The 13,953-nt window shown below is 28.0% G+C and overlaps 1 protein-coding gene across 2 annotated transcripts; it reads right to left on the bottom strand.

The window, feature by feature from the left end:
• Nucleotides 1-1,709: 1,709 nt before the first annotated feature.
• On the bottom strand, nt 1,710-13,412 carry LOC108558290 (aquaporin AQPAe.a-like). 2 transcript variants are annotated; one of them, XM_017915160.1, is made up of 6 exons: nt 13,265-13,412; nt 3,511-3,701; nt 3,297-3,440; nt 2,975-3,232; nt 2,367-2,447; nt 1,710-2,038 (listed from the first exon to the last, which is right to left on the bottom strand). In XM_017915160.1, the coding sequence occupies exons 1-6, from the start codon at nt 13,389-13,391 to the stop codon at nt 1,925-1,927; spliced, it is 915 nt and encodes a 304-aa protein (XP_017770649.1). In that variant the 5' UTR covers nt 13,392-13,412; the 3' UTR covers nt 1,710-1,924. The 2 variants fall into 2 exon arrangements, with proteins under 2 accessions (XP_017770649.1, XP_017770650.1); XM_017915161.1 differs by lacking the exon at nt 13,265-13,412 and adding an exon at nt 10,371-10,518.
• Nucleotides 13,413-13,953: the final 541 nt, after the last annotated feature.

Here is a 13,953-nt window from a genome sequence, read left to right as displayed (position 1 = left end):
AATTTTTACTGGTAAGTATATGGATTTTTCATTAATCAAGAAGAATCTGGCGAAGGCGCAAAGTATCCAAGTGCTAAATTTGGTGCAAGAAGTGATCAATATGAAGAGACTGCGGGAAGCTTCTGCAGATGGTATGGAAACTTTGATGGATGCTATTTGCAAGGTGCTGCAGGAATTGCATAAAATCAAAAAGTGGTCAGCGAATTGGAACCTTGTCTTGATACATTTAGCTTGCTGCAAAATGGATGCAGATAACAGAAATGAATGGAACTCATGTTCCGGGGATTTACCAACTTTTGTACAGTTCTTGCATTTTTTGGAGAAACGCATGAATATGAGATTGTACATTCCATCGACTTCAAGTCAAAATGGATTATTTTCTGGGAAGTATATCGATTACACATTGATCAGGATTAATGTGCTCAACGCGCAAAGCATACAAGTGCGAAATTTGGTGCAAGAAGCGATCATTTTGAAGAGATTCAACAAAGCTTCTGAAGATGGTCTAAACACTTTGGTGGATGCAATTGTCAAGGTGATGCTGGAATTGAACAACATCCAAAAGTTTACACCAGATTGGGAAATAATTTTAATGCATTTAGCTTGCTGCAAAATGGATGCAATTACCAGAAGAGATTGGAATTTGTGCCGCGGAAGCACGCCAAATTTACCTACGCTTTTGGAATTTCTGAACAAATGTATTTCCTTTTTTGATAATTCCAATCTCTATTAACAACAAGAATGAAAAAAGTGTTATTAGTTATTAATGTTTAAAGTTTTTTTCTTCTGCTTTTTCTTTTAAATAAATAACCAATAATACAATCAAATATTATTTGTGTCTTATTTCTATATCTTACCATGAAATTAAGCTTCAAAAGCGAGTAATTTTTCTTACAATTCATTTTGCTCGTTAAGCAAGGTTCCACTGTATATATTTTTTATATGAGATTAATTAAATTAACGAAATACGTTGCAATTTTGATCTAAACAAAAAAAATTCTACTACTCGTACATTTGGTTGCATAAACCGAAAACATCATTAATTCCCATAATTACCATATCAGCAGAATAAAAATAATATTAATCTTTATTGCAACAATAAAAAATGAAAACAAAATCAAACATTTTCACTTAATATTAGTAATAATAAACATAAAAAAAATTAACTACTGCAAAGGGAACAAAATTATTATTCATGTGAAATTGCAAATGAAATACATTAATTATGCAATAACGCTCGTGCATTGAATAATTAATTAACATTTATAATTATTATAAATAGTAAATTCATGAATAATTCATTTTGTTTTTTTTTTGTTAAATTTTGAAAAACAAAACTATTGTTAAATAATAAATTTGACTTTCAAAATATGAAAAGTACAAATTACAATTGTTTATTTTTTTACATTAATATTACGTTACTGAGGGGATTTAAACAATAAATAAGACGAATATTTATATATTAAAATATTTTGTTATATATTTTTTATTATATATATATTTTTTTTTAAAACAAAACTATTCTCGTATGATATACATGTTTTAAAATAACAAAACACGAACATTAAAATCCGTAACTCTAACTTACTTAGATTATTATTATTATTAGTGTAATAAAGTTTTAAAATTGAGTTTAATTAAGTTTGTAACAAATTATCCTTCATCAAGTATTTAAATATATGTGTTTGTGTGTGTGTTTATATAAAAAAAAACAACATCATCAACAACAATATTAGAAATTGGCATCATTTGAGACGACACATGTTCATTCGCTCATAAAGTTTGTTCATTTTCTAAATTTATAAAAAAAAAGAAAGGATTTGAGAATAAAATTGTTTTGTTTCTTTTGGTGAGTCTTGAGAGGAGAGGTTAATAAATGGGATAAAGATCTTCTTTGTATGTACAGTGTATATAATACTACAGATTAACGCAAAGGTATCGCCTCTGGTTGATCGTCCTTTGGTGTCGATGTTTGGAACACGAATCTGTAGAAGACGGCCGCGACAATTGCTCCGAGCGTCGGTGCAACCCAATATACCTAAACAAAACATATATTACATTTACGTAATTGCAAGTTATGCAGAATTTATATCAATCGCGTTGATTGTACAAGGATTAAAGACTAAGTTGGGATGTAATCATTACAAAAATTGACTAAGTCACGTAAAATTTTACACTTTGCTGATGAGCGGCGGATATATCCGCCCACATTTTTATATACGGGAAAACTGTGCTTATTTATAAAACTCGTCATTATATATTCTGACAGCGTACGTCAAATTGCTTCGTGCGAAAAGGATTAAAGGATGAAAACTGATATTTTCTATTGTGGCTTAAAAAAATATCATTTTTGGACAGATATTTACCCAGTGATTGGACCAATCTCCGTTGAACAAAGCTGGGGCGAAACTCCTGGCTGGGTTCATGTTGGCACCAGTGTAAGCACCCTGAAATAAAAAAATACAATAAAAAAAAAACGAAAAAAAAGTTTTAAAATTTAAAAAAAAAAAAAATTATAATAAGGAAATGGATCAAAGTTCATTATTCCACTAATTAGTAATAAATCAGAGAGTAATAATATTAAGAGGTTTTCAGTTTTCAAAAAGGAATATACTAATTCTTATTGAGTAGATTTGAATGGAAACACAAAGTTAAGTTTAGATATAATGACGATTTATATGAAAATCAATTAATTATGACTATTTTTTTTTAATTTTCTATTTACAAATAGAATTTAAAGTTCTAATAAAGAAGATATTTAATAAAATCTATTAATTGTCGTATTTAGTGGATGTATGCCAAATTTAAAAACTTTCCATGAAAATACTGTAATTTTGTTTGTATTTTTTTGTGTGTATTCTATTTAAAGTTAGTATTGAAATGCATCAACCTATAATGAGGTTACGTAATTGAATAAGGTGGGAAGATGTTGCAGCCTTTCCAACTCATTGATTGAGCGATCGTGTGTACTTACTGCAGCCATTGCCAAGGCGACGATGGTGAGGCCAAAACGCACGGCGACCGAGTCGTGCTTGTCATTGTTTTTGCGATCCCAGACGGCGCAACACACCCACGCCAAAATGGCACTGGTGATGAATTCCACGCAGAAACCTTGGAACACCGTCAAACCGGCGTTGATTCCCGGAGAGCAGACACCCGGCACCTTGACGCTTCCCAACACGGAATCGTTGATCATCTTGTCGTTGCCCATCAGATGAGATGGAGTTGACATCTGCAATCAGCAAAAAACATTGAATTAAAAACGTGTTGATAGAATTAACAAGATAATAAATTACCATCAAAGCTCCGAAACCTCCGATAGCTCCGAACATCTGACCAAGGATGTAAACGGGCGAAATGGCGATGGGAGTGTGACCGACGATCACGGCGGCCACAGTCACGATCGGATTCAAATGGGAACCGGACAAATGGGCGAAGCACTGCAAATAAATTGTTATATCATATTTGAATCGATAGGATTATTGTTTGTTGTTGTTGGTGTATACTCACGGTGACGGAGATCAGAACGGCTAAGCCGAATGTGAACGAGATTTGCGAGTGGGGAATCGGCTCGCCGGAAATCGAAACGCAACCCATGCAACCCAGGAACACCAGGATGAAAGTGGCGAAGAATTCGGAGAAGAAGAAGGCGATCGCCTTGCCCATGAACGATCTCTCCACCAATGGAATCTCTACTTTCCCTGCAAACAAATCGAATGTTCAAATTTCAAGAAAATCTTTTAATTCCATCACAACATTTAACAAAATTACTCAATTGCAAAGAAACCTTCAGATTTCCATATTGTTCGTAACATAAAATTGCATTTACATCAATAAATAATACCTTAAAACTATCTCTAAGTACAATATTTCTCTTAGAAATTAATTGTTTTTCAATTTGTTTTCTGCTTAAAACTGATTTTACTTTGTTTCAATTTTTTTGGGACCTATAGAAAACCTCACAATTCTGTAAATATTTTAAAATGTTTTTTTTTACCCAAATTTAAACAATTAACTCATTAATACTATAAGTTAATTAATTACTTACTACTTAGATTAATCTGTTTTAGTAAAATTAACCATTATTATTTTAATTACTATAAATTTTATAACATATTTTTTGAATTATTTTTGTTATTTTCATTAAGACAAAAGCTTTTATTACGTTTGATATTTTACAATTTTTTATTTGCTTTGATTTGAGAAAATCTAGAGAAAAACTAAACAATTACAAATAAATACATTTCAATTATAAATACGTAAACGAAATTTCCAAATTGAAAGGATTGAAAATATCTGGAAATATTTTTTTAGAAGTTTATTTTAGAATGGGAAGGGTTTTACATTAGATTTCTAAGTTATTTCTATAACATTTCTATAAGATACATAAGGGATTTCCATGAGATATTTAAGTTATTTCTATAAAATGATGGATTTCTATGTGATTTCCATGAGATTACTAACGGTTTTACATTAGATTTTTAACTTATTTCTATGAGATTTTTTTATAAAAAACATAAGGGATTTCTTGAGATTTTTATAAAATTTTCATGAAATGTGTGAGTGATTTCAGTAAGATACATAAGGGATTTCTATAATGTTTCTAAGAGAATGTTTCCGTGAGATTTCTAAGTTATTTTTATGAAATGATGGATTTCTATGTGATTTCCATGAGAGAATTTCTTGAGATTTTTATGAAATTTTCATGAAATGTGTGAGTAATTTCCATAAGATACATAAGGGATTTCTATGAGATGTTTCTAAGAGATTTCCGTGAGATTTCTAAGTTATTTCTATGAAATTTTTAAGCAATTTCTATAACATTTCTAAGTGATTTCATGAAATTTCTATAGGATTTCTATAAAAAAATCTATGAGATTTCTGGAACTTTGAACATCAACATTTAACTAGTATTGCCTATTTCAATTACGTAACAGTTTAAGCGATTTATTAAAAATTTCAATAATTATTCTTTGTAGTTTTGCAATGAAATTTATTTGAAAACTAAACTATTCTTAAAGATTATATTACTTCATAACTTATATTAAAGAAATGTTTAATTTCAAATTCTAGATTCAATTTCAATGAAAATTAAATTATTACTTGTAGTCCAAGTTACAGTTTTTATAATAATTTCTCTACTGGAAGATCAATTTCAATGGTGACAAATCATAAAAAAACTTCATTTTTTCTATGAAAAGTTCAATAATTTCTATGACGTGTAAATTATACTCAATGGTACTTACAACATTTCATATCGTCTTGAGTGCATTAATTGAAATTTAGAATACGCAACATCTTGAACGTCGTTGAATTGATTGAAACACATGTTTTACGTCAATTTCGTTTCTGTCGCGTTGACTTTTCCGGTGATCGCTCGTAACGCGGCGCTTCCTGTTTTTCCATTACGCAATTACAGCCGCCGCCGCCCTGATCGTTCATTATCTGCGTTCTGTTTACGAGCAGGAACTCGGTCTTAATATCGAGGCTATCCTCAACAATACGTGCATTGTGTTCTACTGAAACTTTGCCCTATCAAAAAAAACGAATGAATAAATAAGAAATAGTAGGATTTGAAAATAACTTCGAATTTATGAATGCGAGTTTAACCTTTATTCTATTCAAATTTAGTTCAAGTGCACGTCTAAATATATATCCGGGCACGACGCAAGCACAGTAAAAAGAAAGAAAAAAAGTTGTATAAATAAATATATCTATATCAAAAGCAAAAAAAAAAAAAAACAAAAATACGGATGTGTGATAATTACGTAATCAGAAGAACGTTTTCAATATTGTTTGTTTCTCATTTTCAGAAACGTTCAGATTGTCAACGGTTAAAAATAAAGCCGGGGTCAAAGGATTTATCACGAAACATTCACGGTTTATCATCATCACAAAATCCATCATCGATTTGGATCGAATCGAAAATAAGTAATAATCATTTTGCCGATTTGTTTGGCAAGAGGTCGAAGCAACAACCTTCGGGATGGTTTAAATAAAGCGAAAACTTTCGTGAAGAAATAAAACTTAGAAAGAAAAAAAAGTCAATGATGTTATATAGATAAACGAATTCTTACAGTGTGAAAGAGCGAGTGAGAGATTTCCTAACGGCGATAAACCCGGCGACCTCACCAGAATTTCTACACGGGAAACATTTGGAAACGCGATCTTTGCGATTTCCAATTTTAAAACGGGAGCGTCGAATAAAATTAAAAAAAAATAGAAGACGACGTGCGTCCGATCTTAATGGAAATTGCCTCCGACTCTCGTCGGTTAGTAGTAGACATTGAGTAAATATTTATTAATTGATGATGGTGTAATGGATCGAATTTGCATAGGTGTTGACATTTATGCATTTAACATTTCCTCGTGCAACGAGGATGATAAAAAGAAGGAGAGAGAACTAAAATCGATTGCATTAAATAACTTCATAATTATGTAAACGTAAATAAGTAAACAAGAAATAATATACGCCTTTGTATAATTGCTATCACATCGGAAATTTATCCGAAGGATATGAAGCAAATTACGTTTGTTTCAATGCTAATTGAATTAGGTTAGGTTGCAACATATTAATTTAGGCTATGTCAACTATATTAGTTTAAATTTGTTCTTATATTTTGCTAATTTCGGTAATTTGGTAATGATAATGTTTGATGAAACTTTTTCAAAAGTTTGGTAATATTTAGTAAATTTTGTTAAAGTTTGGTTACACTTAGTAAAGTCTTCTAAAAGTTATTGTAGTTTGGTAAATTCTGGTAACATTTTGTAAAGTTTCATAATATTTGGTACAATTTTGTAACACATGGAAAGGTTTGGTAACATTTTGTAAAATTTGTTAATGTTTGATGTAACTTTTTCAAAAGTTTGGTAATATTTAGTAAATCTTTATAATATTTGCTAAAGTTTGGTTACACTTAGTAAAGTCTTCTAAAAGTTATTGTAGTTTGGTAAATTCTGGTAACATTTTGTAAAATTTCATAATATTTGGTACAATTTTGTAACACTTGGAAAGGTTTGGTAACATTTTATAAAATTTGTTAATGTTTGATATAACTTTTTCAAAAGTTTGGTAATATTTAGTAAATCTTTATAATATTTGCTAAAGTTTGGTTACACTTGGTAAAGTCTTCTAAAAGTTGTTGTAGTTTGGTAAATTTCTATAAGTTTGGTAAATTCTGGTAATGTTTGGTTACATTTTGTAAAGTTTCATAATATTTGGTACAATTTTGTTACACTTGGAAAGGTTTGGTAACATTTTGTAAAATTTGTTAATGTTTGATATAACTTTTTCAAAAGTTTGGTAATATTTAGTAAATTTTTATAATATTTGCTAAAGTTTGGTTACACTTGGTAAAGTCTTCTAAAAATTGTTATAGTTTTGTAAATTTCGATAAGTTTGGTAAATTCTGATAATGTTTGGTCACTTTTTGTAAGGTTTGATAATATTTGGTACAATTTTGTAATACTTGGAAAAGTTTGATAACATTTTGTAAAATTTGCTAATGTTTGATATAACTTTTTCAAAAGTTTGGTGACATTTGGGAAAGTTTTATAACACTTGTATAGATTGATGACAGTTTGGTAACACTTGGTAAAGTTTTGTAAAATTTGGTGAAGTTTGGTAAATTTTGATAATTCTTGGTAAAAATTTCATTGAGATTTTAGAAAATTTTGTAACATTTGGTAAAGTTTGCTTACAGTTGGCAAAGGTTTGTAAAGGTTGTTATAGTTTAATAAAGTTTGGTACAGTTTGATGACAGTTTGGTAACCCTTGATAAAGTTTTGTAAAATTTGGTAAAGTTTGATAAAATTTGGTAATATCTATTATTTGATAGATTTTGCTCTAGAATGGTAACGTTTAGTAAAGATTGGTAAAGTTTGAATACAAATAATTCTTACTAATTTTTTCTAAAGTTAAACAACGATTGAGATTGAAAAAATCTAAGTTTTTTTGGTAAAGTTTCCTAAAGTTAAACTTTCAGAAAAGTTTTACGAACTTTTGTAAAATTTCAAAACCCAACTTTTTAGTTATATTCAAGGCAATTCAATCTCGCACACGAAATATTGTTACACAAAAATAGAAGCTATTTTTATTTAACATTTTCTCTAATCTAAACATTTATTTTAAAGCAAATATTTACTATGAAATAAGAAAAAAACGTACGTAAATACTTTACAAACTAATTTTTTAATTAATCTTTCATAAACTGTGTTAATATTCACATTTTATATCTGTTTACTATAAATTTCTTTCATAATAATGAAAATCGTTTTGCTAAGGTAAGGATTGGAAAAAGTTCTAATCAGTTTCGCACACTGTGTACACTCAATGATTTACGTTCTTTAGAACTAGTTTAAACTAATTGAAACGCCACTGTTTACTTGTGGAAGAAAAACAAAACTCCTCCATTTAGCGTAGAACTGTTAAACGGATAATAATGGTAATCTCTTATGAAATAATCCAAGCAAATGAATCCGATTTATACATAAATTGTTTAGATTTTACCACAATTTGAACTATTACAATTATTTAATTATTATTTCTTTGAAAACTAGGTCAATTGTAAATGAACACTCGTAAAAAGGGACTTAAAGAGACTTAATAATGTAAGAAATGTATAAAAATGAAGAATTCTTTGTTAAAACTGTAATTAAAACCAAGTATTTGTTAAGAATTGTTTATTTTACATACATTTGCACAGATAAATCTGCGTATTGTTATCTAAGTATTCTAATCAATGCAAATCACTTGGACTTGCGTAAGTTCGTTCGATATCAACACGTATTTGCAAAGTAATGTATTCAAATGAAGTCGCTCTAAGCGTACTGGAAAGGTTGTCCGAGCCATTGAAACTCGGACGCAAAACGATGCCGGAGCATTTGAATAAGAATTCAAAAAGTCTAAAAGTCTCTTTTTTTGTGTGTGCGTGCGTGTATGTACGTATGTGATTTTTGTTTTAAAAATACACGAATTGGCGGACGCAAAACGCGTGTCTCGAAAAATCGCTCGAAAATAGTCGAACGCTATTTTCAATTCGAAAAACATTATTTTCGAGCGCCAAATATTAAAATTGGATCCGATAAATCTGCTCACACATTGGAATCTTCTAAATGCAATTACAAATAAAAAAAAAAGGAAAATGAAAATGAAAACAACGAGAAATTTGAAACGCGCGTTTATCCCAATTCGTTTACATTGAGATCTTTGTAAACGTATTTTTTCACGCAATATTTTTCATTACAATAGTTATGGAGATTTTCCAATAGTTTTCGAAAAAATAATAGAAATTTTTGTTTGAGAATTTCAATAATTTAAGTTTTGCGAAAATTATAACTATTATATAGTTTGAAATATTGATAAAAAAAAAATACAAACATAGAGAAATGTAATTATAATGATTTGTATGAATTTGTCCATTGATTTTTGAAGAAATAATAAGAAAACGCACGTTAAAACCAATTTTTTTCTTTGTGACTTTCAATAATTTAACTTTTGTAAGATTTGGAGTTTATATCAATGAATTAATGAAAAACGTTAAGAAAATGGAAAACACTTTTTTAATAATATATTTTCATTGAGATCTTCGAATTTCCTATTAAGTTTAGAAGAAAAATGTTAGTTTTTCATTGAATTCTTCAAATTTAAGTGCGAATTTTCAATCATTACAATTGTAGCAATTTGAATAACATTTTCCATTGATTTCATATAAAATCTTAACTTTTCACTGAGATTTTATGTGCAAATTTATAATAGTTGTAGCAATTATTAGAACATAATTGAAAAACTTAATTTTCTATTATGTTAATTGTAGCAATTATAACGACATTTTCTGTTGAATTGAGAAAAAATAATAATTTAAGAAAAAAAAACAACAACAAATTAGATGTTACACGCGTTTTTTTTTTCAAATTATAAAAAAACTTATTTAAAGAAACGTAATTACGCTTACTTAGTTATTAAAGTGTAATTACTTGCTACTTATTTTTAATATATGTTCAGTAAGTTTTATAGTATTTATTTTTTTAATTACGTACAAAACAATTAAATACAATAAAAAAAAAATTCGGATTTAAACGGACACGCAAATATAATTATATATATATATTTTTTGTAATCTTAAGGAAATACGCGTTTATTACATGAAATCACTTTTAATTTGTGTGACTATATTTTGTTATCACTTGCGTTGATTGCTACTTTGCTGATAGAGGAATGAAGTGTTATGTAATAAGCGTTTCCAATAATCGATGTTTTGTAATGAAATTTATGATTAAAGTTGAATAATGTATACATTTTGAGCGTTTTTTTTTTTAAATTAAGAAATATATTTGTTGAAAAATCATTGGAATTTCGCTCTTGAACATACCCATTTTGGCCATGGTCGATAACTTGAATGCTCTTGGTCTTGATCTCTCACTGGGAAAGTTGACTAGGTCCGTTCTGGACTGAGCGCGAAAAACGAGTGAGCCGTGACTTGTGGAAAGACTCGTACAAATGGACTATGGTCGGTATAGGCATAGTCCGAACTAACTCCTTGATTACATTACAGAAATACACACACACACACACACACACAGAGATACCTTCGCAGAGACACATGAGTTACGTCCCTTACGTCCACCAGAATTAAACAGTCGATTGTGTGAAATCGTCTACCTGTTCGAGACAACATTTATTTATAGATTTGATATTTACCATATTGTAAACAACGTGCTTCCCATTTCTTCGATAGCAGAGCCAAAACGGCACAGAAATTTCGACTTCAAAGAACAGGCGATGATCGTCACTGAATCGCGCTGCAGCAATTTTCTATCCTTCGAATCTTCAGCATCTTTGAACTTATCCATCACAAACACAAAAACACCACCAAAATTATTCTTTACTTCAATTGTGACATAACATATCACCATAGCGATGTTAATTATTGATTGATCGAAAATTACAGTTTTGTTTTGAATATTATTTTTAATTATTGTTGTCATAGCAACGATTTTCAGCTCACTTAAAGTAATTAAATAATTAACGTTCATTTATTTATTTTATTTTTTTAAATTTGGAATTACCTAAATCTGCCATTAACAGAATTGTTAGTATACTTTAAAGATTTAAAACAAAACTTTGATTTAAGTACATTGTTTTAATGAATTAATTAACTCTAGAATTAATAGTTTGAAATGCACTTTTTTTTTGTAATGATTTATTGAATACATTTTATATGGGAGTAATTAAATTTAGAAATATTTATGGAATTTGATTTTTTTTTTTAAATTATTTCAGTTTTATTTCTATTATTTAGCAACGAATATATAGTGTACGTTTCGAAGTCACCACTTTCGTATCAGGATTTTTTTTTGTGATTAAAATAGTTAAATGTAGAAATTGAAACAAATCTTATTTCGATATTCGTATTATTATTAAGTAAATTATAATGATAATACTTGCTTATTATCAAGTGATAACCTTTGTTTTTGGTACTTTCGTGGATCCTATCTCATTCAACTGAGTATCCAAATCTGAATGTCAATGTGATTTGTCACCAATCATCATTTTTTTTAAGCCTAAACAACAAGTGTGCATTTGAAAAAAATATAACACATTTTGTACTACGATAAAGTAGAAAATGTCAAAGTGATTTTGTTGACTTTATTTCAACTTATAATTTTACTAATAGAGTTTAGAATTATGATGATTTTTTTTGGCTTCAATTGAAAAAAAAATCTAATAACCTGTTTGAAACCGGACTAATGGAGGATTTTAAACTGCAAACACTATTTTTTTTTAATTTATTTTTTTTTTGTCAATCAAAATTTCGATTGTTTTTGAAATTTTCAAAGTAAATCCCGGACTGATCGAAGCCTACATTATGTACATTTTGCATAGATAAATATGATTTTTTTTTGTGTGAATAATAATAGAAAACAAATTGTTGATAAAAAAAAATCAACAAATATGTACGTTTGTCAATGTGATTAGTTGGACAACTCTTGTTGCTATGTTGTAGATAATTTTAATACAATTTAAAATTATTCCATTCTTAATGAAACCTAAGTTTTCAAGAAATGCACAAAATTATATAATGGTAATTTTTGTCGTCGATTTTCCTTACAATCGTCTTTCCAAATAGTGTCAATTTTTCAGTCAACAATTTTTTTATTTTTATATTAAATTTTTAGATAATTTTCTAATTAACTAATTTCTATTAAACTTTTACAAATTTTCCATTCTTAATGAAACCTAAGTTTTCAAGAAATGCACAAAATTATATAATGTTCATTTTTGTCGTCGATTCTCATTATAATCGTCTTTCCAAATAGTGTCAATTTTTCAGTCAAGATTTTTTTTATTAACTTTTTAGATAATTTTCTAATTAACTAATTTTAATTAAACTTTTACAAATATAAAACATTGATTGTCATCAAATAAAGGTCAAAATGTAACGTATATATTGTAATTAAAACATAAATAAATTAAAAATTAATAAAATTATGATAGATTTTCATATTTGCACATCTGAAGAGAAAACCTCTGTTAATTTTGGAAATAATATTAAAATGTATATTTGGAAACAAAATTGGAAAGATTATATAAACTATTGATGAATAAAATATTGATATACATTCTTTTAGTTCAAAGTTATTTATGAACCAAATAGTAACGCTTCTTTTATGACACTTTAACAAAAACTTTGAAACATTTATAAGCAATAATAATACTCAGACTGACAATAATAGTAATAATTATATTTTACATAAATACAAGTAAATTTAACGTAATATAAATAATAATTATAATTTTAAATAACTAATTAATTTGAAAAACGGTGACTTTTTTCAGTTTCAGGTAAAATCTAGTAAAATTATTGAATTAAATTAGAAATTTATAGTAAATATTATGTTGCAGTGATAATTGGAAAGTTCATTTAAAATTATGATTAAAAAAAAGTTTGTTGAAATGTTAAAAAATATTTAGGAATAAAATGGTAACACTTCTTTTATGACAAAACATATTTGAAACTATGATGCTTTCATGTTATAACGTATACATTTTATGAGATTTTCTCAAAGAAAATAGATTGAACGTAATTGAAATGATAATTACGTTTATAAATAGTGTAATGTTCTTGTAATGCGTATTAGCAAATCGTTTATTGAATTTGCCCGTTTTTTCTTCTTTGTTTCCTCAATAAAGTATGTGAGTTTTTCATTTGTTAGTACAGTCAATTGTCCGGCGATCGATAATTTTACGATTTTCTGCTCTAACCTTCGGCTCTTTTGGTTTTATCCCCATCCTCGTGAACTCCTCCTGTCTCGCTTTTCGACTCCGTCGTCATGTGTTGAAACGTCGGAAAAACTGAAACCGACACTCCACCGCCATTCTGGCTCTCCATCTTGAACACTATGCTCGATATCTTGATGGATTTTCTTTGACAACTCCTGAAAACAAGTTAAAACAAATTAACTAAAAGAAATTGATTCGAGTAACTGGATTAAAATTAACAACATTTTAATCTCTCTTTAATCCTATGTATTTATATTAATATTTAAACTGATTATTACATAACATACTCTAATTATTAAGTAACTTTACGATTATTAATTAGAAATTTTCCACATATTAAGAAAATATAAAACTCTAATTATTACATACAAGAAAAGTTTAAAAGATCAAATAAGAAACTTTCACACAATCTTTATTCAAGTTTAAGTAACAAAATTCATTTATATTTCTAAGAATTGAAGAAAAGCAATAAGTTTTAATTTCAGTACTATTTCAAAGATAACTTAATTAGTATTAAATTAGATCATTTAATTAATATTTACACTTTAGTTAAAGTTACAATTAATAATTAAGTTAACTTAACGATTCTTAATTAGAAATTTTCCACATATTGAGAAAATATAAAACTCTAATTATTACATACAAGAAAAGTTTAAAAGATCAAATAAGAA

Source organism: Nicrophorus vespilloides, unplaced genomic scaffold, assembly GCF_001412225.1.
Source record: "Nicrophorus vespilloides isolate i.1.1-1 unplaced genomic scaffold, Nicve_v1.0, whole genome shotgun sequence".
Classification (NCBI taxonomy): Eukaryota; Metazoa; Arthropoda; class Insecta; order Coleoptera; family Silphidae; genus Nicrophorus; species Nicrophorus vespilloides.
This window is presented reverse-complemented; position numbering and strand designations above follow the sequence as displayed.

What these genes read in the sequence shown, in the direction of transcription:
- LOC108558290 (XM_017915160.1), bottom strand. Translation starts at nt 13,391, where the DNA reads ATGGAGAGCCAGAATGGCGGTGGAGTGTCGGTTTCAGTTTTTCCGACG. An exon ending in GAGGTTTCGGAGCTTTGATG is followed by an intron (nt 3,233 to 3,296) that starts GTAATTTATTAT and finishes TGCTGATTGCAG; the next exon opens with ATGTCAACTCCATCTCATCT. An exon ending in GAGATTGGTCCAATCACTGG is followed by an intron (nt 2,039 to 2,366) that starts GTAAATATCTGT and finishes TGTTTTGTTTAG; the next exon opens with GTATATTGGGTTGCACCGAC.